Source organism: Sapajus apella, unplaced genomic scaffold (genome assembly GCF_009761245.1).
Source record: "Sapajus apella isolate SASKATOON/1434 unplaced genomic scaffold, GSC_monkey_1.0 scaffold47, whole genome shotgun sequence".
Lineage (NCBI taxonomy): Eukaryota > Metazoa > Chordata > Mammalia > Primates > Cebidae > Sapajus > Sapajus apella.
Genome location: NW_022436987.1, coordinates 14,007,414 through 14,034,316, shown reverse-complemented (window position 1 = coordinate 14,034,316; position 26,903 = coordinate 14,007,414). Strand labels below are relative to the sequence as shown.

The 26,903-nt window shown below is 42.2% G+C and overlaps 1 protein-coding gene across 2 annotated transcripts; it reads left to right on the top strand.

The window, feature by feature from the left end:
• The first annotated feature begins 8,432 nt into the window (after nt 1–8,432).
• On the top strand, nt 8,433–24,906 carry E2F8 (E2F transcription factor 8). Of its 2 annotated transcripts, XM_032240966.1 has the most exons (12): nt 8,433–9,301; nt 11,122–11,400; nt 11,755–11,911; nt 13,896–14,210; nt 14,436–14,597; nt 16,240–16,377; nt 17,803–18,006; nt 18,302–18,389; nt 18,686–19,220; nt 23,128–23,260; nt 23,377–23,771; nt 24,152–24,906. In XM_032240966.1, exons 1-12 carry the CDS (start codon nt 9,287–9,289, stop codon nt 24,332–24,334), a joined length of 2,604 nt encoding a protein of 867 aa, XP_032096857.1. In that variant the 5' UTR covers nt 8,433–9,286; the 3' UTR covers nt 24,335–24,906. The 2 variants fall into 2 exon arrangements, with proteins under 2 accessions (XP_032096857.1, XP_032096858.1); XM_032240967.1 differs by lacking the exon at nt 23,128–23,260 and having other exon boundaries at nt 23,448–23,771.
• Nucleotides 24,907–26,903: the final 1,997 nt, after the last annotated feature.

Here is a 26,903-nt window from a genome sequence, read left to right as displayed (position 1 = left end):
TTTATTGAATAGGGGGTCCTTTCCTCATTGCTTATTTTTGTTAACTTTGTTAAAGCTTAGATGGCTGTAAGTGTGTGGCTTTACTTCCAGGTTCTCGATTCTGTTCTATTGGTCTATGTGTCTGTTTTTGTACCAGTATCATGTTGTTTAGGTTACTGTAGCTTTATAGTATAGTTTAAAGTTGGGTAATGTGATGTCTCTGGCTTTGTTCTTTTTACTTAGGATTGCTTTGGCTATTTGGGCTCTTTATTGGTTTCATATGAACTGTAGAATTTTTTTTTCAATTCTGTGAAAAATGATGCTGGTAGTTGATATGAGTATCATTGAATCTAGATTGCTTTGGGCAGTATGGCCATTTTAATGATTCTTCCAATTCATGAGCATGGGATGTTTTCCATTTGTTTGTGTTATCTCTGATTTCTTTGAGCAGTGTTTTGTAGTTCTCCTTGTAGATATCTTTTACCTCCTTGGTTAGATATATTCCTAAGTATTTGTGTGTGTGTGTGTGTGTGTGTGTGTGTGTGTGTGTGTGTGTGTATCTATTGTAAATGGGACTGAGTTCTTTATTTTGCTTTCAGCTTGAATGCTATTGGTGTATAGAAATGCTATTGATTTTTGTACATTGATTATATATCCTAAAACTTTACTGTTTACAGTTCCAGAAGCCTTTTGGCAGAGTCTTTTCTTTAGGGTTTTATAGGTATAGAATCATATAGTCCATGAAGAGATAGTTTGACTTATTCTTTTCCTATTCAGATGCCTTTTGTTTACTTCTCTTGCCTGATTGTTCTGGCTAGCACTTCTAGTACTATGTTGAATAGGAGTGGTGAAAGTGGGCATCCTTGCCTTATTCCAGTTCTCAGAGGAATGCTTCCAGTTCTCATGATGTTGGCTATGGGTTTGTCATAGATGGCTCTTATTATTTTTAAAAAGGTATATTTCTTCTAAGCCTAGTTTCTTGATGGTTTTTATCATGAAAGGATGTTGAATTTATTGAAAGCTTTTTTTGCATCTGTTGAGATAATCATACGGTTTTTGCTTTTAATTCTGCTTATGTGGTGAGTCACATTTATTGATTTATATATGTTGAACCAACCTTGCATCCCAGAATGAAGCCTACTTGATCATAGTGAATCAACCCTTGGCTGTGCTGTTGAATTCAGTTTGCTAGTATTTTGTTGAGGATTTTTGCATCTATGTTCCTCAGGGATATTGGCCTGTAGCTCTCTGTTGTGTCTTTGCCAGGTGTTGGTATCAAGGTGATGCTGGCATTATAGAATTAGTTAGGTAAGGGTCCTTCCACCTTGATTTTTAGAAATAGTTTCAGTAGAATTGGTGCCAGCTCTTCTTTGTATGTCTGGTAGAATTAGGCTGTGAATCCATCTGGTTCAGGGATTTTTATGGTTGGTAGGTTGTTTTTTTTTTATTACTACTTCAGTTTTGGAACTAAATACTGATCTGTTCAGTGTTTCAATTTCTTCCTGATTCAATCTTAGGAGATTGTGTGTTTCCAGGAATGTATCCATTTCCTGTAGATTTTCTAGTTTGTGTGCATAGAGGTATATTCACAGTAGTCTCTGAGGATCTTTTGTGCTTATGTGGGATCAGTCATTTGTTGTTTCTGATTTTTCTTATTTGGATCTTCTTTGTTAATCTAGCTAGCGGTCTACTGATCTTGTTTAACCTTTCAAATAACCAACTTGATTTTTGTTAATTCTTTGTATAGATTTGGAGCCTTGATTTCATTCAGTTTCACTTTGATTTTAATTATTTCTTTTCTTCTGCTAACTTTGAGATTCATCTGTTCTTGTTTTTCTGGTTCTCCTAGGTGTGATGTTAGATCATTAATTTAAGATCTTTCTAACTTTTTGAGGTAGGCACTCAGTGCTATAACCTTTCTTCTTAACACTGCTTTTGCTGGATCCCAGAGATTTTGGTATGTTGTGTCTCTGTTTTCATGTATTTCCAAGAGATTTTTAAAATTCCTGCCATAATTTATTTGTTTACCCAAAACTCATTCAGGAGTAAGTTGTTTAATTTCCATGTTATTGTGTGGTTTCTGAAAGATCATCTTGGTATTGATTTTTATTTTTATTACACTGTGGCTGAGAGTATGCCTGATACGGTTTTGATTTTTTTTTTTTTTTAATTTATGTAGACTCACTTTGTGGCCGAGCATATGATCAGTCATACAGTATTCCATGTTATCACTCTTCTAAAAGAGTATATAGAACTATACATTTTGTGGGCAAATTCAAATGCAATTCACTAATAACCATAAACAATTTTGGATTAATATACTCTAGTCAATTTCCATATTGACAACTGTTGTGATCTTTTAGTAAACATTTTCAATTAAGGCTTACAGGAGAGCTGTCTAATGCTTTTGGAAAAATCTTAAGTTTTTTGTCAACAAAACTAATTTGTGTAGGTCCTATTCTGTCTCTGTATTTTACAATAAAGCAGTACAATGAGCAATAACGCTTTATCATAATATATCTGGGTATCATGAAGCATATTAGGTCAAATCATATCCTGAAAACCATGACTTTAAGAGGTATTCATTAGTGCCAAGGAGTTGGAATAAATCAGGTAGATTTCAGATTTCAGGGAGAAGTGGCTTATTAGAATGTTTGGTGACTGCTTAGAACATTATGTGCGGGATACCCCCAGCCTAATACAGCTAATCAAGAGCCTGCTCTGTCTTCCCAGTACCTGTATCCTCAATGACTTGAGGGCCCACTGAGGTGTAAGGAACCCACTTATGCTGACTTCAATATCATTCCAGGATAAACAGGGCTTCCTCCAGTGACTAAGAAGCCACAATCTTGAAGAACTCAGAGAAGCAGATGGTTTGTCCAAATGAAGTCCACATCTCTGCAGAAGAGAGAGAAAGAGAGAGGAGAATGGAGTAAGTGAAGAGTTAGCTTTGTTGCTGGAATCCCAAGGACAGCCCTCATGTCCTGTAGCTGGTGCCTAGCAGAGACCCTGGGCTTGGAGCAAGTGATCTATACATATGGGCTGAAAGGAGGAGAACAGAACTTGGGTTCCTCAGGAAGAAAAATATCTGCAGAAACTTTTAAAAACTGCTATAGAGGTAGAAGATTTATTTTTTGTTTAAAGGCATATTTGTTGAATTGAGGAATGGCAGAGAAATCTCATACTTACACGAAAAAAAAAATACAATGAAAGCTAACACTTTGCACCAGACGCTTTCTACTGCTTGACTGTAAACTCCAAAAGGGCAAGGACATTATCTCTTTCACTCACTGTGTATATCTAGCACCTAATTCAGAGTTTAGGGACATGGTATAGCACTCAATACACTATTTTTCAGTGAGTAAATAAATAAAACAGAAGAACCTAGCTAAAGTAAAAATCCTGACATTTAAAAGGGGGTAGTAATTACAAGCTCATTTTCCTAGCATTATGGAACTTAGACCAAGTATGTGTCAGGCATTGAATTCAGTACTGAAGGTAAAGAAATTAAAAGACAAGTTATCATCTGGGCACAGTGGGATAACATTCCAGTGTAGAACTTTATTCCATCAACCGACATGTATCAAGCCCCTGCTCTGGGTCAAGCACCTGACTGGGCACTGGAAAGACCAAGAGGTGAAGAAGTCCCACTCCCTGCCTTAAGGAGTTCACAGTGGTGTAGGTGGGAAGCATCCATAACAGAGGTGCCTATATAATTAGGAACAGGATGTGTTAAATCTGCCTGGAGGGGATCAGCACAGTTACCTTTCACTGCCAGCTTTAAGCAAAGAGCAGCAATAATTGATTGATCAGGGAGGCTATAGAATTCCTGCATTAAATGGGACTTTTTTTTTTTTTGACAGAATCTTGCTCAGTGACCCAGGCTGGAGTACAGTGGTGCAATCTCGGCTCACTGCAACCTCCACCACCGGGGTTTAAGTGATTCTCCTGCCTTGGCCTCCCAACTCCCAAGTAGTGGGATTATAGACGCTCAACACCAAGTCCAGATAATTTTTGTATTTTTAGTACAGGTGGTGTTTCACCATGTGGCCAGGATGGTCTCAAACTCCTGACCTCAAGTAATCTACCCGTCTTGGCCTACCAAAGCGTTGGGATTACAAGCATGAGCTACCATGCCTAGCCCCAGTAGGACTTTTTTTTAGGTAATAAATTCCTGAATCCTACTCTTAGGAATCTCTGTATATACTTCTTTAATGTCCTAGAATCTAGAAAAGAGGTTTTTTCCAACCCACTGATAAGCACTGGATTACATGACATTATGACAATTTTAAGATTATATGTGCAATAAAATGAGAACAGAACTCACTTCACATGATGACTCTCAATATTTTGTGTTCTATTATCCCCAAAGTACTTTAAAAATTCAGAAGCAATAATTGCTCGATAAATGGCAACAACTATTGCTGCTGTAGCTGAGTCTAGGGCTGCAAATGTCTATATAGGGCTCATCAGGATAGACCAAGGCCCATCAGCAGTTTCCCACAGGAGGTCCCAGGAGAGTCTGAGGGGACTTCACACACAGCCCTGCTGCTGCCTAGGACATACTCTTACCTGGTCTTGCTCCAGTCAGCACAAGCCAGCTCGAGGCACACCTGCCTCCTGGGTCCCTTGCTTGTATCCATCCTCTTCAGTTCTGCCCAGACTGGACCAGGCATGATCCACTTGCAGGCTCAGTACAAGGACCAGGAAGAGCTGAGATCTAGTTGTGAGCAGCCGCACATAGGGATTTGTGCAATTTTAAGTTCCAGACAACTGTTTCATGGTATCTATGCCAACAAGTAATGCAGAAAAAGCACCAACCCAAATTGCCCCACTAGGTCAGGAAGCAGAGCTGGTAATACAAGCACCTAGGAGGCGGAGGTAGCAAGGAAGACAGAACAGGTCAAGAAACCCATTAGCAAGAGCAACTCCTTCCTTAGCCCTTTATCCTTCCCTGGTCAGCAGGGGAAGGTCTTGCCTGCTCTTTTCAAGACCTGCCAGTAGAGGAAGATCTTGCTGTCTTTTTGGTGATGAAAAAGGACATGCGTCAGAAATCCCAAATGTTACCTTTGAATGTAGGCGCCCCCGATGATGCCTATCTTTCCCTCTTACCTTTGATATCCTTTTTCATACTACTTTATTTAATGCTTAACATGTTACACAACATATCAGCCCTCTGAGTTGTGCAATCCAGAAGGGTGGCAGCACAGAGTAGAAAAACTGGTCTAACTTCAGTGAGACACAGATTACACAACATGATGAACAAAATACTAGAAACAAATACACACATATTCCCTTGGATTATGTAACTAATAAGTGGAACACATATTTGATCGGAAAATAAGAAAAACAGATTTCAAGCTTATGCCCTGATCCTTCCTTCTTGGTTATGCCATAAACATGAAAGTTTTCATTGGTCTTTTCTCTTGTTTACAATCATGCTGCATTTCAGATTGATACTCTACAAAGTGATGACTGGAACTGTTTCACCTTACTTTCTTTCTTCGTTACCTTTCATTACATGAAAGGGTTGATAAGACTTCAAAACTATATTACTTCACTCTTAATATTCAATGAGTTTGACTATAATTTCACTTCTTTCAATGACAACTATCAGTAAGCAAGAATTACATTCTCACCTTCTTGTTTTCTTGGGTGTTTGGGGAGGGGTTGAAATGGTTGAGGGCTAGCCTGGGTTGGCACTAACATTGCTCTCATAGGAACTTTCAGAGGCAGTGGAATGGGACATATGAACTTGGAGCGGGTAGACCTGGATTCTAATTCTGGCTCTATAGCTAACTTGGCCATCAGTTGAACCCTTTTGTCCCTCAGTTTTCTACTCTATAAAATGAGACACGACTATCCTGTGAAGCAAGTGAGGACGAGCACTCTGCACAGTGGTGAACACAGCTTTCAGTGGAAAGCCCTAAGGAGTTAAACAGCCTTGGCTTCAAATCCCAGTCCTGTCACTTACAATGAGACCTTGGGTTTGTCACTTTAAAATGCTCTGTTTCCATCTGAGTCATACTCCAAGCTTTCACACCTGTGCTGAGTATGAAATGAGAGGCCATCAGTCAAGTGTCACCAGAGGTGGTTGATCCCTGCACGATGTGCCTTACAGGTACTTGTCGCTCAGACATCTGCAGCATGAATGGTCCTGTAGATCACAGATTTGAACACAAGTGCATGAGACAGACTGCCTCTAAAGAACTTTAAAGGGGACTCATGGCCGGCAAGACTCCGGAGCTGTAATAACTTCGGGTACATTTGGGCATAGCTGAACCTATGCACTCTTAGGAGCGCTGACTGTTTAGGGGGTTGGGGGAGATGATAATCTGGCCAACAGCTAACGGCTAAAGCAGAAGCACCAACTCCCCACTTTTTGCTGATACATCAGAACCCTGCTTTGCTCCAAAAAAGGAGTACCGGGGCTTAGTAAGAACCAGGTGCTCAGTGCTAGCAACAGTGGAACCCTGTGTAGTGACCCCTGCTTTATTTTAAATCTGCCAGCGGCCCCTTCTGCGCAGTATCTGAAAAGCCCGCTTTCAGGTCGAAGCGCCTTCTTGAGCAAGACCTGCACCTCTGCTGGCAACGAAGTGGGGACAGGGAAACGATGGCGCCAGCTATCCAAGGCGACCACCCTGGAAGCCTGCAGTCGCGTTCTGCGGGGAGGTGAGCCTTCGTTGGCCACGGAGACCCCGGCCCTGTGGCCGGCAGCTGCTGTGCTGCGACCCAGCCTCAGTATCACAGCATCCCCACCCTCATCGCGTTCCGCAGGAAAAAAAAAAAAAAAATGCCTCGCCCTAATAGTCAGCAATGGGGAGAGTGACTGATCCCCAATTAGTGGTGGGAGTTGGGGAGCGTGGCCCCGGGCCCTGCTGGAGCCTAAAGACGCGCGATTACAGAGGAGGAAGAGCCAAACCGAGTCCGGATCAAGAGACCGGCGCCCAGATCTCGGCGCAGTTGGGAACATTCAGCACCCGTCGGGAGAAAAGTCTGAGGCAGAGGAGAGCAAAGGGAGCCAACGCGGGCACAAGTGATCCAGGTGCAGCCGAGGCAGTGCCGCCGCCCCAGGCCTTGGTGTCCCGATCTGCAAAGTGAGGACGGAGGATCGAAGTGTCTCCCGACCCTGCTGTTCCTCCAGGAACAGGGAATCCGGCTGAAGCTGCCCGAGGCTCGGGGACCGGAAAAAGAGGGAAAGACAACAGGGAAGAGAAAGGGAAGAGTGGGTGGAAGACCGAGAGGAAAGACGGCGGGGACAGGCTTGGCGGGTTTTCCGCCTTCCTCCTCTTCCTCCTACACCTGAGTTCTCACCGGGGGGCCAAGGCCCCGCGCCCGTGGAGATTAGGCACCAGGAGCCACGCTTCTCCCTCCTCACACCAGTGTCTGCAAGGCATGGGGCAGAGGGTGGGCAGCACAATCATGCAAGTCAGGGGTGCAAGCTGGGAGGTCGGGCTGGAGTCCGAGGGCAGGTGAGCCGGCCTGGGGCTGGGCTGGGGTGAGATAGCCCCAAGCGAGGAATCCGAGGGCGCCAGCGGCCGAGCCCGCGAGCCCTGGGCGAGCCAAATTTTGTTCCCCAACTTTGAGCAAGGGGAGAGGGTATATGGGAAAAAAAAAAAAAAAAAAGGAAAAAAAGTTGCCGAACTTTTCCCCCAACTCTGCCGCAGAGGGGGGAGCGGAGGGCGGCGCCTGCACCGATTCGCCGGCGGCTGTGGTCGGGAGGCTCGGATTGGCGCGCGGGGGCCGGGGCCGGGGCGAGCGGGCTTGGGGGAGGGGAGCGGCCCTCCCCGCCCGCGGGATCAGCTCGCGCCGGGAGCGGGTTAATTTCAAATCGGGGGCTTGGCTGCTCCTGGACGGTCACGCTTCCTCTGTCCGCCAGCCGGCCCGCCAGTTCCGATCCCGGCGTCTGTCTCCGGCACCCACCTCGGCGCGGCGGAAAGACGGACTGACTGCCAGGTACGCGGGCTCCTGGGCCTGAGCCGGGCAGCGGTGCTGAGGAGTCCGGGCTCAGCCCCCGCCGGCCCGGGCCATGAGGTGGACTGACAGGTCAGCGGGACGCAGAGGGGCGCGGCGCCCGGGCGGGTGGTGGCGGGATCCAGCGGGTGGCGGCGGCGGCGGCGGTGGCCGTTTCCCGCCTCCCGCTCCGCCGGGGGCCGTGAGGGAGGAGCTGAGCTCCCGCGCAGAGGGGCGGGGGCGAGCGAGGGGGAGGGGCGGGGATACAGTGGTTCCGGGCGCGGGTTTGCCCGCGCTCAGTCCCCGCGCAGCTAAGGGGAGGCGCCGGCCACTGCCCGACTTTCCGCGCCAAATTTTTAAATCGAAGGCGGAAGGTCCGGCCCCGCCCCTGGCGCCATCGGCCAATCGCAGGCCCGCGGCCGGCCGTCTGATTGGTCGGGAATCGTTGTCCTGGAAACCACAGTGATGCTGTCCGGGAACTGTCGGACCGGCGGGAGGGGCCTTTGACTGAAAGGAGGGGAAGTGCACGGAGAGAGTGGCGGCCGGGGGACTGTACCTGCTTGCCTTATTGGGCAAATGCAGCCTTCCATGGTTGAGTCTAACATCGTGGTGTGAACCGGCCGCCCGAATGCGAGTACGTAGCGCTTTGTATCTTTAAGGAACTCCCTTTATTAAATTTAAAAAAATGAATCTTAAGTATAAAGGACTCTTTAAATGCCCAGCTGTATGCTCAGAGCTTTGGGACTGAATTTGGAAGTTTCCTGTCAAGCAGCCTCCCACAACTTTACTGCTGAGACTGTGCACGTGTGTTTAAGGGGAGAAATCCGGGCATCTCGATGCAGACTTGTACCCAGATACCTGGTGTCGCGTGCGCTCAGCCGAGACCTGGGCTCGTGCGCTCAGTCCGGAGCCCTGATCTGCGAACAGGTGGGTGCTTGCCACAGTCTGTTTGCTGGGGTCCGGAGAATGGCCCGCCTTTTCTACAGATGGGAGAGGGCTGTCACTGGAAATTCTGTGGGTTGCTTGACGTCTTAGGACAGCCGATCCATTTTGCTGAAGGATACTGGTATTTGTTGGCGTTCTCCCCACAGTGTGGTGATCTCTGGTCGAGAATAAAATGTAAATCTATTTTGTCATTTTTCGTTAGTCTTTTGTTTCCGCAGCCTGTAGTCCGTGAAGGAATTTTCAACAGATCTTTTGGTTCTTGTTTTTCTCTAACTTTTTCTATTTCCTTTTTTCTTTAGGGATATTAAAACTTTTAGTACAATTGATTGGACTACTTGAAACATCGGGATTTGGGGAGGAACTCCAGATTTTTCCTTTTTAAACTCTAAATGTATGAGAAATTAACAGAATGGAGAATGAAAAGGTACTTTATAACTTCAGTATTCATCATTGCAGTTTTAAATGCAGTATCATCCTGATTCATAATTTTTCCCTATCCAATATATCTTATTAATGCCACATCCTTGGTTAGCCTCTGGGAAAACCTGGAAAAAGTGAAACTTGAATTTTTGAAGAGGGGTAGGTTTGCCCCTTTACAATCTTTCTAGTTTTTAATGATTTAGTAGCTGTCTCAAAGACAGGAAAAGGTATTTTTAAGAATAATAAGACTTGTTAGTTTCATTACAGCATGTCTGAGGATTCTTGAACAACTGGAATTCAGAAAGGGCATTTGACAAGATTGGAGACTGAAATTCTTTTTAATATCTTTTTTTTTTTTTTTTTTTTTTACCAGATTGGAAGCTTCTTTAACTATGGGGGCTGCAAAATTCTCTGTTTATGGGGCAAACATTTTGTAAAATTACAAAAGATTCATCTGTGGGGAGTGTCCAACTACTGATAGGTTTTAAAAAAAAGTGAACTTACATGTACATTTCCTAATAGTTTTAGATGTTAGTCAAATAAGAGAATTACTATTGCTTCTGATAATCTGAGGCAAAGAAAAACCCTTTTCTCAGATCAGCACATCTCAGATACACATGCTGGCAAGGAGCTCCTGTTGAGTCCACCACACTGACTTCCTGGTAAGAGCACCATACTTGGAGTGAGAATATCTGGATTCCAGTCCTGTGTGACCTCTCTCAGCCTGAATCTTTTCTTCTGCAAGATAGGAATGCAGGTTTCTATGAACATACAAATGGAAATGCACTTGATAAACCCAAGATATCACAGTATGTTAAATAGTCCCGTTAATCCATGTTCTTAAAGTTATTTGGTCTGCCTATTATTTTTACTTATTGCTTTTCCAAGCATTTTCTTTAAAATAGATAAAGATAGGAGTTAATGTGTGAAGTCCCTGGTGTCTAAAACTGGAAAGAACATAGTCTCCATTCGCCTTATTTACGAACTGCTGTTGATTTCCCCTTTGTCTCAGTGGCTATCCTGCTTCTGCCAGGATCTGGCTTTGTGGTCTTAGGTAGCTGTTAGGTTGGGGAAAACGTAATTGCTGTTTTTGCCATTACTTTCAATACCAAAAGCCACAATTACTTTTGCACTAACCTAATAATTTTACTTCTCTGGATCCCATTTTCTCCACCTGTAAAGTGAGGGGGGGTAGATGTTCAAAGAACAGACTTTTCTGGTCAGAAATCCTGCTGTTGGGCACTCTGGATTTTCCTGGTAAATCTGACCACATGCTATCCCTCATCCTTGTCTCCTTGACTCTCTGACTCTTCAGTGGTATTTTATTTAGCACCCACTGCATGCAGCCATTATGCTAGGTGGATAAGAGTTTCTGCCCTGGAGGTCTTTACTTATTACAGTGTCATGAGTAAAAAAAGTCACTTCTAGGAGTTTGAGATCACTTAATATTGTTAGTCCAATTAGGGGAAGCTGAGTGAAGGGCATTTGGGAATGCTATACTGTCTTTGCTACTCTTCTCTAAATCTAAAACTATTTCCAAATACAATTATAAGTCCTAACTAAAGTTGTTTTTTCAGTGGTTAAAACATAAGGTGAAAACATTTATGCCTTATTGCAAAATTAAAAATGGGAAATTTAATTATTAGAATGGACAATACATATCACATGACCATCCGAATACAGTTATTAATTCCATCAGCTCTACAATTTCATTAGACATTTTTTTCGTTGGCATGATTCTATTCAGTGTACAATTTTAGAGTCCAAAGCTATTTGATAAATCCTGTTTTACTATGGATTTAATTATTTACATTTTTTAACCAGGAAAATCTCTTTTGTGAGCCACATAAAAGGGGACTAATGAAAACACCTCTGAAAGAATCCACCACAGCAAATATCATGTTGGCAGAGATCCAGCCTGACTTTGGCCCTTTAACCACACCCACCAAGCCCAAGGAAGGCTCCCAGGGAGAGCCATGGACACCGACAGCCAACCTGAAAATGCTCATTAGTGCTGTGAGCCCTGAGATCCGCAACAGAGATCAGAAAAGGGGGTTGTTTGACAACAGAAGTGGATTACCTGAACCCAAAGACTGTTTACACGTAGGTTTTCAGAGGACTGTTGGAGACTGGGGAAATTGTTGGGGGTGTGTAGCTGTTGGAGAAGTGCCAGTAATTTAAAGCATCACCACCCCAAGGCTGTTATTAACTTCCTTCAGAGCACCAGAAAGGTTTGGACCCCAAGAAATACAGCACTGGGAATTCTGAACCTTTGCACTACTTTCGTTTCAGGCTTTCCTTTCAGGTTTGCCAATCATTTTGTACTGTCTCCCCGCAGCCTTTTCTCCCACCCAGACTTTGCAGCTGTTGAAGCTTTAGTCATCGAGCACAGATGCCCCTAATAAATCTGTCAAACTTTATTTTAGAATAACACATTGTTTACCTTTTCCTTTGTAGGAACACTTATCTGGAGATGAGTACGAGAAATCCCAACCAAGTCGAAAAGAGAAAAGTTTAGGATTATTGTGCCATAAGTTCTTAGCACGATATCCTAATTACCCCAACCCTGCTGTGAATAATGACATCTGCCTTGATGAAGTGGCAGAGGAACTTAGTAAGTATGCAAAGAACTCACTGAAAGAGTTAATAATTAAAGTGGCTTTATGGACTGAACTCCTTCAGACCCACGTTCATCTAGCCAGTGTGCTCATGGAGCCAGTGTTTGTAAAAGAAACAAATAAGACCACACTGAAATTTTCAATCTCTAAAGCCCTCTTCCAGTTTAAGAATGAAGACAAATAGTTGCAATTTTCAGCCAATCGTAGAGGCAGAAAAGTTACAATGGAGGTTGCTTCTGACTGCAGTTACTGCTGATGCCTTAAAGAAAGGCAACATTGTCTTACAACTTGTTTCACATAGTTACAACTGTGAACTTTTGCCTCATTGCTTTCCCTTGCTGTTCTTGAAGAATCAGGATGAATGGTTACCTTCCTAGTTGATGCTGAGGACCAGCTTCTGTGAGTGGGAACACAGGAACTGTGCGCTCCTGGACCTTCAGCACTATTCTGAGGACTAGTTTTCTGAATGTTTTGTGTTGGGCACAAGTTATTCCTCCTGCCCCTTTTTACTTCTCTGTTCAAAAACCTGAATCTATTTGGAGCTAAAAAGGGGCCTGTGGCAAATTTGGGGTACCTTTGGAGTCATGTGGGTATCTTAATCTAAATCTGTGAAGAGATGTGCTGTGCAAGATAATACATTTTAATACAAAGCGATCACCCCTTGAAGAAAAGTTGCCCTTCTAACACGTTTGTAAATATCAACTTCATTTCACATTTTAAGAATATGCCATTTAGATTCATCTAGTCTTCATATATGTTTAATGGTAGCTGGGTAGGATGTACCTTTTAATTCAGCAAATGTCTATTAATCACCTACTACTATGTGCCAAGCAATGTTGTAGGAGCCTGGGTACATCCATAAACAAAAAGGGCAAAATCCCTTCTCTCTTAGAGCCTATATTCTAGTGGGGCAATAGATACTGAGTTAAGGATATAGGAAGTAAGTAAAGATAATGTATGCTAGAAGGTAATACACACAGTGGAAAAAATAAATTGTAGATCAGCATAAAGGGATCAGGAGTGTTGGAGAGGTGCTTTGCCGTAAGTGGTCAGATCAGACTTCATTGAAAAGGTGACATCTGAGCAAGGACTTCAAAGAAGCAAGGCAGGGAGCTGTGGGGACATCAGGGAGAAGGGTCCCAGGCAGAAGGAACAGCCAGTACAAAGCAAGTGCATATCTGGCAGGTTCCAGGAACAGTAAGAGGTCAGTAGGATGCACCCTTATGAAATAGTGTTTTATAGAGCACTTCTCCAGAAAAGCTGATCTCATCAAATATTTAAATTGAAATTAAGTTTCTTGAATGAAGAGAATTCTAACATTACAGCATATTGAAAACCCAATTTAAATAGACATATGGGAGTCACAGAATTACTAATATCACTTTGTTAATGATAGCTAGTAAGCAATGATAGAAAGTAAGCAAAATTAGACCCAAAAAGGGGTATTTTATTTTTATGTGAGTTTTTAAAAACTACATCATGGTTTTTGTACTTTTCTGAAATCTCAGCATTTTGTTTCTATCATATGATCATTTTAGATGTGTGTATGTGTTTGTGTGTATTGGAAGGGTAATACAAGGCATGGGTTGGAAAATGTGAGATGTAGAGTTTTAAAGATTTGGTTTGCTACTTACTAGGTCTTTCAGGGTGAGCTGTTTGGCTGGTCTGAGCCTCTATTTCCTCATCCTTAAAGTGCGATCATAATACCTACTTCCCAAGTTTAGGGTGAAAACTTCCTAAAACTGTGTAGCGCATCTTAGGCCCTCATTAAATGTTGCCTTTCTAATTCATATTATTTGTACCCTTTGAAAGCAAGGACATGTCTTTCTCACCTTCACAGTATCTGTTGAGTATGTGCACTTACAGTTAGGAAACTTATATTATCTAGGATGTACTGACTAATAAACCATGGAAGAAAAAGCTATTCAATTCTAAACATGTCACAGAAATCCGTAACACACAACTGCATGTTCTTTGTAGATGTTGAACGTCGACGCATTTACGATATTGTGAACGTCCTAGAGAGTTTACATATGGTGAGCCGCCTCGCCAAAAACAGGTACACTTGGCACGGGCGACACAATCTCAACAAAACCCTCGGCACCTTGAAGAGCGTCGGGGAGGAGAATAAGTACGCTGAGCAGATTATGATGATCAAAAAGAAGGAATATGAGCAAGAGTTTGATTTTATTAAGAGTTACAGTATAGAGGATCATATCATCAAATCAAACACTGGCCCAAATGGACACCCAGACATGTGTTTTGTGGAACTCCCTGGAGTGGAATTTCGGGCAGGTGAGACATGGTAGTGAAAAACCCAGGCTGCGTGGTATTTCTCCTCTGTCTAAAGAAAATGCCTTGTGGAGAACATGGCTCTAAAGCCACCGCTGCTGCCTTTAGTGTTCAAATGCTGCAGTTGTCAGCTGTATGATCAGGTGGTGGTATTTTTAGCCTTGTTACTTTAGAAGTCTCTTGTCCCTTTATGAATTTTAATTCTCTAATCCTCATCCTTCTCTAAAGCTTCTGTAAACAGCCGCAAAGACAAGTCCTTAAGGGTAATGAGCCAGAAATTTGTGATGCTGTTTTTGGTGTCAACGCCTCAGATAGTAAGCCTAGAAGTTGCTGCCAAGATTTTAATTGGGGAGGACCATGTGGAAGATTTGGATAAAAGCAAGTTTAAAAGTAAGTGTCATGACTGCCATGGAGTTTTGAACGTATTCTTAAACAATAAACTCTCAGTCGTAAACTCATTTCCAAATCAGGAAACATAGGTGCATAAACAGATCTTCTCTAATTATGTTTTTATATCTTCACTTCTCCCCAGAAGCCACAATAATACTGATTTAGCTAATTTGTTATGATACATAGTGTCACTACTCTTATTTGACACATTGCTTCATTTGATATTGTAACATTGTTCTCATTAAAAGTAAACACTAGGAGAATCTGTTCTGTGTAAGCTCTAAATGAGGAGTAAATTGTAAAGGGGGTCTGGATCCCAGGTCTCCTTCCACTGATGCTGATATAGAGGGTATATAAATAACTTTGCTGGGCGGGGTGGCTCACTCCTGTAATCTCAGCACTTTGAGAGGCCAAGGTGAGTAAATCACAAGGTCAAGAGATTGAGACCATCCTGGCTAACATGGTGAAACCCCGTCTCTACTAAAAATACAAAAAAATTAGCTAGGCATGGTAGCATTTGCCTGTAGTCCCAGCTACTCAGGAGGCTGAGGCAGGAGAATCGCTTTAACCCGGGAGGCAGAGGTTGCAGTGAGCTGAGATCGTGCCACTACACTCCAGCCTGGGTAACAGAACGAGTGAGGCTCCATCTCAAAAAATAAATAAATAAATAGATAATTCATAAAATTTTCCCCAGAAAATTTTGAAAGAATGGTTCTAGCTAGGTTACCTGCTCAAAATTGGGAAGGAACTGTAGATTGGGTTCCTAACAAAGAGCTACGCCCTCACCATTACACCAGATTTTGCAAGAAGGGTGTGGAAAGAAGTGCCTAGCGGGTGGGGAGGGGCACTTGGCTTGGGAGATCTGCAATTTGTCCTGATACTACTGAGGGGTTACCTCCCTTTTTGAGTCATCAGACGGTTTTCAGCTCTGTTTCACTGGTTAGTCATGGCCTTGAAAACTATTCCAGGAACTGCAGATGTGTAAGTTACTGAATCCCCAGGGCATTCAGAACCTTCTGGTATGGCTAGGAAGAAGGGGACTCGATTCGTAATTTCTACTATCAAGACAGCAGTAAAAACAGACTTTTTGTGACAAAACTCTTTAAGATATGTGAGATTTGTCAAATTCATAGATCTATGTTTTGCGTATTACATAAAGACAGTATTAAAAAATTACACATTGCTGGAGTACAGAATTTTCCATGCTGTGATATTAAATAAATTTTGTTATAAGCTATTGCAAGCAGAAAAGCAAGACATTTGTCACTGATACTTTTCCCTGTTCATAAAATTCTTCTGAATCCTCATTAGAAGATACCCAGGAATGGTGACTTTTTATTTTTGAAAAAAATCTGTAACACAGTTTTAGATAGGGTGATCTCATCAAGTCATTTTTCCTTTGTCAACATATGCTATTGTCATTTCGAAATTGAGTACTAGCAGTAACTGAGTCTTAAATATTTAAAACTTTTTTATCTTAATTAAAGCTGTATCACTAGAAGAACTTAAAAGGAGGCAGATGTTTCTCTATCTGACATTGATGGTTAAGACAGCTCTTAGAATATACATGAGGTCCTTCTGAAGGAAAATTCTTTGATCTTTTATTATTCCATTAAGTGATATATAAACTTATATTTTCCAGCAAAAATTAGGAGGTTGTATGATATAGCCAATGTTCTGAGTAGCTTGGATCTTATCAAGAAAGTTCATGTTACAGAGGAAAGAGGCCGAAAACCAGCTTTTAAATGGACGGGCCCAGAAATAAGCCCAAATACCAGTGGTGTGTATTTTTTTATTTTATCCTTTGCTTTATTATTTGTGTGTGTGTGTGTGTTTGTGTGTGTGTGTGTATTTAATTTTTAATTTCCAGTGTATGTTGTTCCCTTCCCTGTGTCCGTGTTCTCATTGTTCAACTCCCACATATGAGTGAGAACATGTGGTGTTTTGGTTTTTTGTTCCTGTGTTAGTTTGCTGAGGATAATGGCTTCCAGCTCCATCCATGTCCCTGCAGAGGACATGATCTCATTCCTTTTTGTGGCTGCATAGTATTCCATGGTGTGTATGTACCACATTTTCTTTATCCTGCTTTATTATTTTGAATTAATATACATTGGGAGATATTTTCCCTTCCCCTTCCTACTCATAGCCCCACATGGAAAAGATATATAAATGATTGAAAAGACGATTCAAGACAAATGGCAATACAGAAAGTTTGGCTACTGGCTCCATCAGCAAACCAACATGCATAACCACCTCTCACACTGTATTAGAGAAATAGAATCTGTATGTTAAAGGACTCGGCAAGTTGAAAGCACCACAAAGCATAAGATACTATTGCTGCTGTGTGGCACAGTGACTGCAACGGAAACTTTGCCCATTGAGTATATGAAATGAGCTTACTCTGGTATCAAAGTAGATATTTCTAGTCTTCATCTTAAATCTGTGATGCTGACATTTTGCACTCTACCTAAGATCACCACCCAAAATCATTGAAAATGACAAGAACATGGGCCATGGAGACAAAGGGAAACTTAGGTTCCGATCCCAGCTCTGCCACTCTGGCTTTGTGGCCTGAGGCAAGTTACGTCTTTGAGGGTTAGTTTTCTCATTGGTGAAATGGGAAGAACTATGGCACCTCAGTGGAATTACTGTGATTTTGGCATAATCTCAGAGAGAGGTCCTTTGGTGCAGGAATTTGGAGTGAAAGTTCTGGGGCCACACTGACCAGATTCATATCCCAGGCCCACGTGCTCCCAGCTGAGAGACCTTGACCCAGTGGTTAATGTCTCTGTGGGTCAGAGTGCTCATCACTGACACAGGGCCACATTTCTTGAGGAAGGAGTTACCTTATAGAGCTGTGAGGTCACCCATATTTCATCAGATCTAAGAACTGACTGACTGACTGTAAGATGCACAGTTCTTTCTATATCACTAAGAAAGAAAAATCACTAATAACTACACTCTAGCACACCACTGCTTATAAGATATAGTGCAGTTTCTAAAATGCTAATATAGGAAATATTGTGTCTCAGAATTCATTTATTAAGATAAACAAGGCTTTCTCTGTAAAGCCCTTCGAATAGTGTCAGGCATGTGGTCAGTGCTCTGTAACTGTTGCCACTTTTATTCCTAAAATTGTTTTATTTCATATCCCAAAAGGAAACTGAGCCATTAGGTTTTAATACACAGACGTTTTCTGTTTCAGGCTCCAGCCCTGTGATTCCTTTCATTCCCTCTGATTTGGAGGTGAGTCGGTCTTCAAAAGAGAACTGTGCCAAAAATCTGTTTTCCACACGTGGGAAACCAAACTTTACTCGACACCCATCTCTTATCAAATTGGTAAAGAGCATAGAAAGTGATCGGAGAAAGATAAATTCTGCTCCCAGTAGCCCTATCAAGACCAGCAAAGGTATGTTTTCAGAAATGTCAGGGAACCTTTTATCTCATTTGTGTTTTGCATATTTGATCCTTAAAATCGTTGTCAGAGAATTACTTTAATATCTATATACACAAGCCCTCTCGAAGCCTAACTAATGTACAAATTAAAGGACAAAAAGTCATTTGTGGGGTTCATTGTTTAATTCCTATGCAACTTTGGGTGGGGGTTGCACACTTTCTGTTCCATTGACTTTGGTGAGGTTTCATCTGTGCGAACATTTATTCTTTAGCTTTGACTGATGCTCTCTTCCTTTCTGTTTTACCAGCTGAGAGTTTTCAGAATTCTGCACCCTTCCCAAGTAAAATGGCTCAGCTCGCCGCTATTTGTAAAATGCAGTTAGAAGAGCAATCAAGGTAGGTTGGCAATGCTCTTTAATAACAGGATAAATTACTTTTACATTACATTATTAGGATTATTTATTTTATACGAGAAGAAGCGCTAGCCTTAAAAACTGGAAAGCTAACCTTGTCTGTATCTCATACTCACTCATTATAGAAACTGTCTGTATCTCATACTCACTCATTACAGAAACCATCTGCATGCTCCATAAAAGTGTGGCTTCTATCTGAGGCTTAAAGTGATAGAACAGTTCAGAGAAAATGTATCTAATGTATCTCTATCGTGTCATATATTAAATCTTGTCTTTTAGTGAATCCAGACAGAAAGTGAAAGTACAGCTGGCAAGATCTGGGTCATACAAACCAGTGGCCCCTCTGGACACCCCGGTGAATGCTGAGATGGAGCTGACAGCACCATCCCTCATGCAGCCCCTGGGAGTGGTTCCCCTGATCCCCAGCCCATTGTCATCAGCAGTGCCCCTGATCCTACCTCAGGCCTCTTCAGGCCCATCCTATGCTATCTACCTGCAGCCCACTCAAGCCCACCAAAGTGTGATGCCACCCCAAGGCCTGAGCCCACCGGTCCACTCCACCCACTCTTCTAAGGCTACTGGATCAAAAGACTCCACAGATACCACCACTGAGAAGGCAGCCAATGATACCTCAAAGGCCAGTGCCTCTACCAGGCCTGGAAGCTTGCTGCCAGCACCAGAGAGGGAGGGGGCCAAGAGCCGAAACAGGGAGCTGGCTGGAGAAAGAGTCTCAAAGAGGGCAAGCATGCTTGAGGACAGTGGTTCCAAAAAGAAATTTAAAGAGGACCTAAGAGGACTTGAAAATGTCTCCGCAGTAAGTACAGCCTTGAACTGCACAAAGCATTAGGAATTCCAAAGTCTATTATAGGAAGATTGGTGGCTTGTGAAATTTACCAAAGAACATTCTCTCAGAAGACAAGGAACTGTTCCTTAGCATCCCATAATCCAAATGAGGCCCTTAACAGCTAATCCCCTGGCTGGGATGACGGCAGGGACATTTTTAACCTTTGGAGGAAGGGATTATTTGCTCTCTTTTTAAAGTATCATGGGTGGTTGTCCTTAAGTGCATTTCTCCATCACACACTGGAATGCAAACACCTGTCATGAAAGTCTTAAATAATTTACAAGCATATGTAACCCCAGATGAATGGATGGATGCACAGGGTTCCTGTAACTCCTGCTTTCTGAGTCATTACCTAATGTTTGCTTGATGTCATGTAACTGATATCTGTTGCCTAGAAGATAAATTGCTCCCTGTTTTTACTTTCTACCTAAAATTTAAATCAAAATTTATATTTTGTGTACATAGAAAAATCAAACTGATCTTGGCAAGTTTTAGATATAATTCATGTATTGGTTTCTAGAGATGTTGACACACTAGATAAATTTTTCTAGGTGGAGGTTAGTTCAGGAGGGAATTAACATTTATTGGATGCCTACCCACATATAGCAGACATACTAGGTATTAGTAACTTTTACATACAGTATCTCATTTTTCTCCCTTAGGACAATTATACATGAAAGACATTACTGTATCATCCAATAAATACCACTTACTGTGCAAGTAAAAGTTAATCTCTCAGCCAGGTGCGGTGGCTCACGCCTGTAATCCCAGCACTTGGGGAGGCTGAGGTGGGCAAATCACGAAGTCGGGAGTTCAAGACCAGCCTGACCAACGTGGTAAAACCTCATCTCTACTAAAAATAAAAAAAATAGCCAGGTGCGGTGGCCTGCACCTGTAATCCCAGCTACTCAGGAGGCTGAGGCAGGAGAATCGCTTGAACCCAGGAGGAGGAGGTTGCAGTGAGCCAAGAGCACACCACTGCATTCTAGCCTGGGTGACAGAGCGAGACTCCACCTCAAAAAAAAAAAAAAAAAGTTAATCTCTCATTTTGCCTCTGCTGGTTAATGCATTCTATTTTACTTCTCCCTGTCTTGTTTTTCCTCATCTGTAAGGAATTTATTCCACCAGTTTTTCCTCATCACCTACCTACAGGGTATAAAACACTGGTTCTCTGGATCAGATTTAACCCAGCATCTGCCTTTGGCGACAATTGCTTTGGATACTTGCCTGTGGCCATATTACAGTTTTTGTGGGGTTAAGTGAATTTATTCCATGATGATATATACAAAGGGGTTTGATCCTTTGTAGACGTGGTATCAGCTGAAAGGTATTATTATCTGTTATTGTTGTTTTTAAGGGGAAGCCTTAGAGTTTGTCAAATCTTCCCTGAGGATGGCCTCATGGTAACCATTCAAAACATCTATTATGTTACATAGTATCATTTTGTATTTAATGTATATGCTAAGGGGGAAATCAAAAGGCTTTGTCTGATTCAATTATCTGGAGGTTCATAATCTCTTTTGGCAAATGGGTATGATTTATAATAATCTCCTGTTGCCTACATAGTTATTCAGGATTAGAGTTTTCAGTGGATACATTTTCCAAGTACTCCAGCTTTTTTTACATATCTGCAACTTTAACCATTTCTTTCTTCTTTTGAGACAGGGTCTTACTCTGTCACCCAGAATGAAGTACAGTGGCATGATTTTAATTCACTTCAGCCTCGACCTCCAAAGCTTAAGCGATCCTCCCACCTTAGTCTGCCAAGTAGCTTAGACTATAGGTGTGCTGCCATTCCCAGCTAATTTTTTATTTTTGGGGGGAGATGGGGTTTCGCCATGTTGCCCAGGCTGATCTCAAATTCCTGAACTCAACAATCTGCCCTCCTTGGCCTCCCAGAGTGCTGAGATCACAGGCATATGCCATCATGCCCAGCCTACTTTAGCCATTTCTTTTTAGTCTGGCCTGAGCAAAACAGACAATGAGAGATGCATGTGTTAATCCATTCAACAAACTTTTACTGAGAATTTACACTTCTAGGGGTGGAAGGAAGACAAGTATGCAAATAAACACAAACATGTCAGGTAGTAAATGATAGGAATGAAGATGGCATGATAGGAGGAGGGGGTGGGAGGGCTACTGTAGGCTAGAAGAGATGACATTCAAGTCCAAATATGTCAGATTCACTCATTCTGCAATTTAATAGTTCTAATTTTTTAGAAAAAAAAGGGGGGAATTGGCATTATGGGTAAAATATTTTATAATGAATGTAGTTTGTTGGAAATGTAAAAAATTATTATATCACTATGGGTTTTACTAAAGACTTGAAAGAGTTAAACCAGCAATCAGAATAATTTGTACCATGAGAGAATGTAACTAAAACTAACAGAGAGTAGTTCTTCATCAAGCACCTAAATTTACCCCTTAAAAAAAATCTCTCTTCCTGTAGTTTTCAAGGCATCTACTAGTAGAGATTTTGAGTGGTCCCAAGCACCTAAGAAACCAAATTAAAAGCTTGTGATATACTTTCAGCTTTGTAGATCCTGAATTCCTTAGTTCCCAAGGAAAAGACATATTAACAACTAAATTAAACTGTTATTTTGACAATGGAGAGAAAAAAGGTCTAAAGGAAGATAAAAGGAGGGCCCTAGTTTATAAGAGCAGTTTTTAGCTTCTACCAGTCCCATTCATGGTAAGGCTAAAGCAGACTTTGCATGCAATTCAGCCACCCATGTAAACGTTTTGTTTGGTAAAGTACAGTGATCTAACAGGCATCGGGGAGGTACCTGCAGCCCTACCCTTGGGCCTTTTCTATTTGCAGTGTAACCTTATTGCCTAAAACGTTTGCTCAATGACGTGTGCATCTCTAATATGAATTAATCAGTTCTCTTATTCGTGATTTTTAACTCTGGCGTACTTTGCATATATTAAGACTGCTGATTATCATTAGAGCAAGCAGTACTTGAAAGAAATCTTTACTTATATAATTTGTTTTAAATCAGGGGTTAGCAAACTTTCTTTAAAGAGCCAGATAGTAGACATTTTTTGGGTTTTAGGGCCATAAGGACTCTGTTGCACCTATTCAACTCTGCCATTATAGCAGGAATGTAGCTATAGACAGTACATAAATGAATGAGTATGGTTGTGTTCCAGTAAAACTTTATTTATCAAAACAGGTAGGGAGTGGGAATTGGCCCATGGCCTATAGTTTATCCCCCTTTCGCTAAATCAACATCGTTTAAAGTGTTTCCTTTAAATACTAGTTCTCCTTAATCACCTACTGAAAATATAGTTGCCATATAGTTTGGGAAATGCTACCTGCTGCATGCCCCACTTGGAGATTTTTAATGCAGACCACCGTTAAAGTCTCTTGGAAGTCCTCTGATAAAGACACCATTTGACTTTGTTTAATTCAATTATATTTGACAAAAATCAGGTAATTCCTGTTTACATCCCATGGACCTAGGGTCCCTCAGGATGCCCTTTGGGAAATACCATTCTGTATAATTCAAGAATGATCAATTAGTACTACATCATACCAAGGAGTCCAATAGCAGGAGTTAGGTTATCAGTGTGAGGGTGGTGTGCTGGGTGAATCCTTACCCTACGCAAGGTCAGTGCCAGCATCCAGACATGTCCTAAGATCACAGGTGGCATTTAAGAAACAGATGTTCTGTATTATTCAGGGCAAGCATTGGAAAGGGTAGGAGGGTATTGTCCTCTAGGAACCAGGTGGCCAGCCTGCCTGCAGCCCATACCTCTGGAGGCTTTGGTCCAATGTGGCAACCATCAAGGGGTATTAGTCCTGAAAGAGGCACGTGGCCATTTTTCTTCCTGTATTTGTGTGTAAAATAAACCCTTCCTCCTTGTTTTCTAGACCTTGTTCCCATCAGGATACCTAATCCCTCTCACCCAGTGCTCATCCCTGGGGGCAGAGTCCATTTTGTCTAGTAAAGAAAACTCAGGTGCTCTTTCCCCAAACCACAGGATTTACAGCTCCCCAATTGCAGGTGAGTGCACATAAAACACTAACCAGACATGGGCCAGTCTCAAGTTCACTTAAGCCTTGTCAACTTCTTGGATAAATGCCTGTGCTTTTAAGATGTCTTCCCCCTTTTCTTTCCAGGTGTTATTCCAGTGACATCATCTGAACTCACTGCTGTTAATTTTCCCTCTTTTCATGTAACACCTTTGAAGCTAATGGTCTCACCAACTTCCGTGGCAGCCGTACCTGTCGGGAACAGCCCGGCTCTCGCTTCAAGCCACCCCATTCCCATCCAGAACCCAAGCTCAGCCATTGTAAACTTCACCCTGCAGCACTTGGGACTCATCTCACCCAGTGTGCAGATGTCTGCCAGCCCTGGGCCTGGACTCGTTCCTGTGTCTCCAAGAATAGAGGCTGTTAATGTCGTACCAGAAAATGCAGGCACTCAGCAAGGAAGGGCCACCAACTATGACTCACCAGTCCCAGGCCGGAGCCAGCCAAATGGACAATCCATTGCTGTGACAGGAGCACAACAGGTGAGAGGCTTTCTACTTAATTTATTTTTTCCTGGAGTTATTAAGTCCCAAGTATATGTGTCATAAGAGACTCGCTTATGCTTTCCCTCTTTAGAGAGGGAAAGGATGGGAGAGTGAGGAGATTGAAGGCCTACCTTTCTTCCAGAACCCAAGAAGAGTGTCCAAGGCACTCATATTCTTGGGTTATCATGAGATTTTTGTCTCTCCCTAACAAAAATAATTGAGAATGTAAAACGCATCAAAGCTTCCCTCGCCAATTTCAAGATACGCTGGTTTCCCAATGTGCAATACATCCATCCAGCCCAGCCTTCCAAGTCTGGTAGGCCTATGTATCTGTGTATGATTGACTTTTTTTGTCCAATTCTTCTCTTTCCAATCAGCCTATTCCTGTGACACCCAAAGGGTCACAATTAGTGGCCGAAAGTTTCTTCCGCACCCCAGGTGGACCTACCAAGCCAACCAGCTCATCCTGCATGGATTTTAATGGTGCTAATAAGACCTCCTTAGGAACTCTCTTTGTCCCACAGCGAAAACTGGAAGTCTCAACAGAGGATGTCCATTAATCAACAGATGTTGGCTTAGTTTAATTTTCTAAAGAGTTGTTTAATAGAGAAAATATACACAGACTGATTTGGAAAGCACATTCTCTGAAAATACTGTAAATACATTGGGGATTTGCTCAATGTGAAAGCAGATACTTGTTTTTGTACATATATATACACATACACTTATATTTGTATAAAGCTCAATTTAGCTTTCAATCCTACAAAATAAAAGTAAAATGTTGAATTCTAAGGTATATTAACTTCTAGGGGGAAAAATCCATTATTTTAGCTGTGCCTATACTATTACGGAAAGTAACTGTATTAAAGTTTACTTCCCTCCGAGTAAATATGTTTGACATGCCTAACACAGCATTCCCTTAAACATTTTGCACAAAGAAAATGCTGTGTGATGTATAATATTGTATTTTTAAATAGGGGTATAGCTATATTTTTTGTAATTTCTTTAATCTGCTGTTGCAGTGTATCTTTTTGTAAAGTTTGCAACAATCCTCAATCAAGTCTATGGAAAATTATTTATAAAATGTATTTTTAATCATAAGTTGTTCAAATTAAAACTTTTCTAAAATGTAGTTAACATTTTCATTTGGCCTGTTAGGGCACTGTTGGGAGAAAATTAAAATTGACCTAATCACAGAGGCAAATTCTTGGTAAAGAGTATCCACCCTGGGTTCCCTTAGATATGCCAAGTTTATAGAATGTTTCTACATTCTGTCCCCTATTTTGACCCTTCAGATTGCTCCACTTTTGCAGAAGTAAAATTGGCTTTGGAGAGGCTGTTGCTCGGCCAAGGACACCCAGCTAGGTCCCATGTGCTTCCTACCACACTCCAGGAGATTAGAAATGAAAGGCAGGTGCCTAGTGGCCCTGGCGTGACCATTGTCTGTCCCACGCTTCTTACTTTACCCAGAGGTGTGTCTGTACCGGCCCTCTTAACATACTTCTTGGATTGCTCAGCTCCAGGGATGGGAAAACAGCAGTAAGGATTCTAATGTCCTCCATTCCCAGAGAACTACTGCACCAAACCCCCAGGAACTCTAAGAGAAGGGATGAGTTCCAATGTGTTCAGTGTGCATCTTTTTGATCCCCTTGTTATGGGATTAATTGCACCTTGAGAATTGACAAGGGCCTTCCCTGGTCAGGGTCTTAAAGGAGCATCATAATATCTATTTCCTACATGTTTACTCTATGTAGACACAGTTACACACTTTAAATGTATCATACCTATGAGCTGCAACTGAGGCTTGCAGGGATTAAAGCCCCAAGTCCATGGTCACACTGATGGTATGCAAGTACTTGTGTATTGGACCTCGTTATCCATTGCCCATTTACTTCTAGAGACATGCCTGGCAGCTCTAGTAGGAATCAAGTACATTGAGTCGGGGTAATCTGAGCATTCATAAAGTCATCCCTTTCAAATACACATGTTTTGTTTGCACAACCAAGTGCAGCTAGGAGAGGGCAGATTTTCACCTTGACCTAGAAACCCCTCTTCCTCTACCACTAGAGAACCAATATGAAATATTTCCTCCAAAGGACCTTCGCCTTTGTTTTTATCCTTCTTGGAGAACGTGTGAATGGTCTCTGATTTAAGAAATAGCCCCTGCCTTTTAATAATAGACTTGAGAAAGATAGTATGTACACATGAATAAAGCATTTCCATGCAATAAGGAAAAGGTAAGTTGCCAAATGGTAGCTATAGACAAAATATATAGTTCTGTAGAGGCTACTAGATTTTATTGCTTACACAGAACTATGAGAGAAACACCAACCAAGACAGCTGCTGTGGCTCTGAGGAGGTTCTTACATCTGCCTCCTCCTCTTCTGTGGCTGAGCTAGAGAGATTGGAAGCCAAGGTTTCGTTTTGTTCCCCTCATCAATTCTCCACATAAAGAATTACCTTCCCAGGGAAAGTAGATGCATAGGAAGAAAGGAAGTCAGATATCCAGGCAGCTCTGGACACTGTTCCACCCAGTACTGCCCCTCTGACAGATTGGTGAGGTTGTCCCTTGATCCCTGCTTCCTGGTGTTTACACCCTCATGTTCTCCCCTCCCTTAGAGTGTGGTTGGGACCCATAACTTGCTTCTAACCCATAGGATACAGTAAAGATGATGGGGTGTGTTGTTATGTGATCATATGTCATAAGACTGTGGTACCCATCTTGCTGTCATTTCTCTCCCTTGATGGCTTTAAGGAATCAAGGCAGCCATGTCAGGAGGCCCAAAGTGGCAAGGATCTGTGGGCAGCCTCAGAGCAAAAGGCAGCCTGCAGCCAACAACCAGCAAGAAACTGAAATCAGTCCTGCATATGGCCACAAATTCTGTAAATAACCTGAGTGAGCTGAGAGTGGCTCTTTCCCCAGTCAAGCCTCAGATGAGACCACAGCCCCCACTGCCACTTTGATTGCAGCTTCATAAGACCCTGCAGGGGATCCAAACTAAGCCATGCATGGATTCCTGACACACAGAAACTGTGAGACAATAAATGTGTGTTTTAAGATGTAAGTTTGCGGATAATACTATTATACAGCAATAGGTAAATATTGCAGCCACATAACCCCCCATTGTT

Excerpts from the sequence above, each read along its gene's own strand:
- E2F8 (XM_032240966.1), top strand. Across the intron at positions 11,401-11,754 it reads AACCCAAAGACTGTTTACAC|GAACACTTATCTGGAGATGA; the intron begins GTAGGTTTTCAG and ends TTTCCTTTGTAG. Across the intron at positions 14,598-16,239 it reads GGATAAAAGCAAGTTTAAAA|CAAAAATTAGGAGGTTGTAT; the intron begins GTAAGTGTCATG and ends TATATTTTCCAG.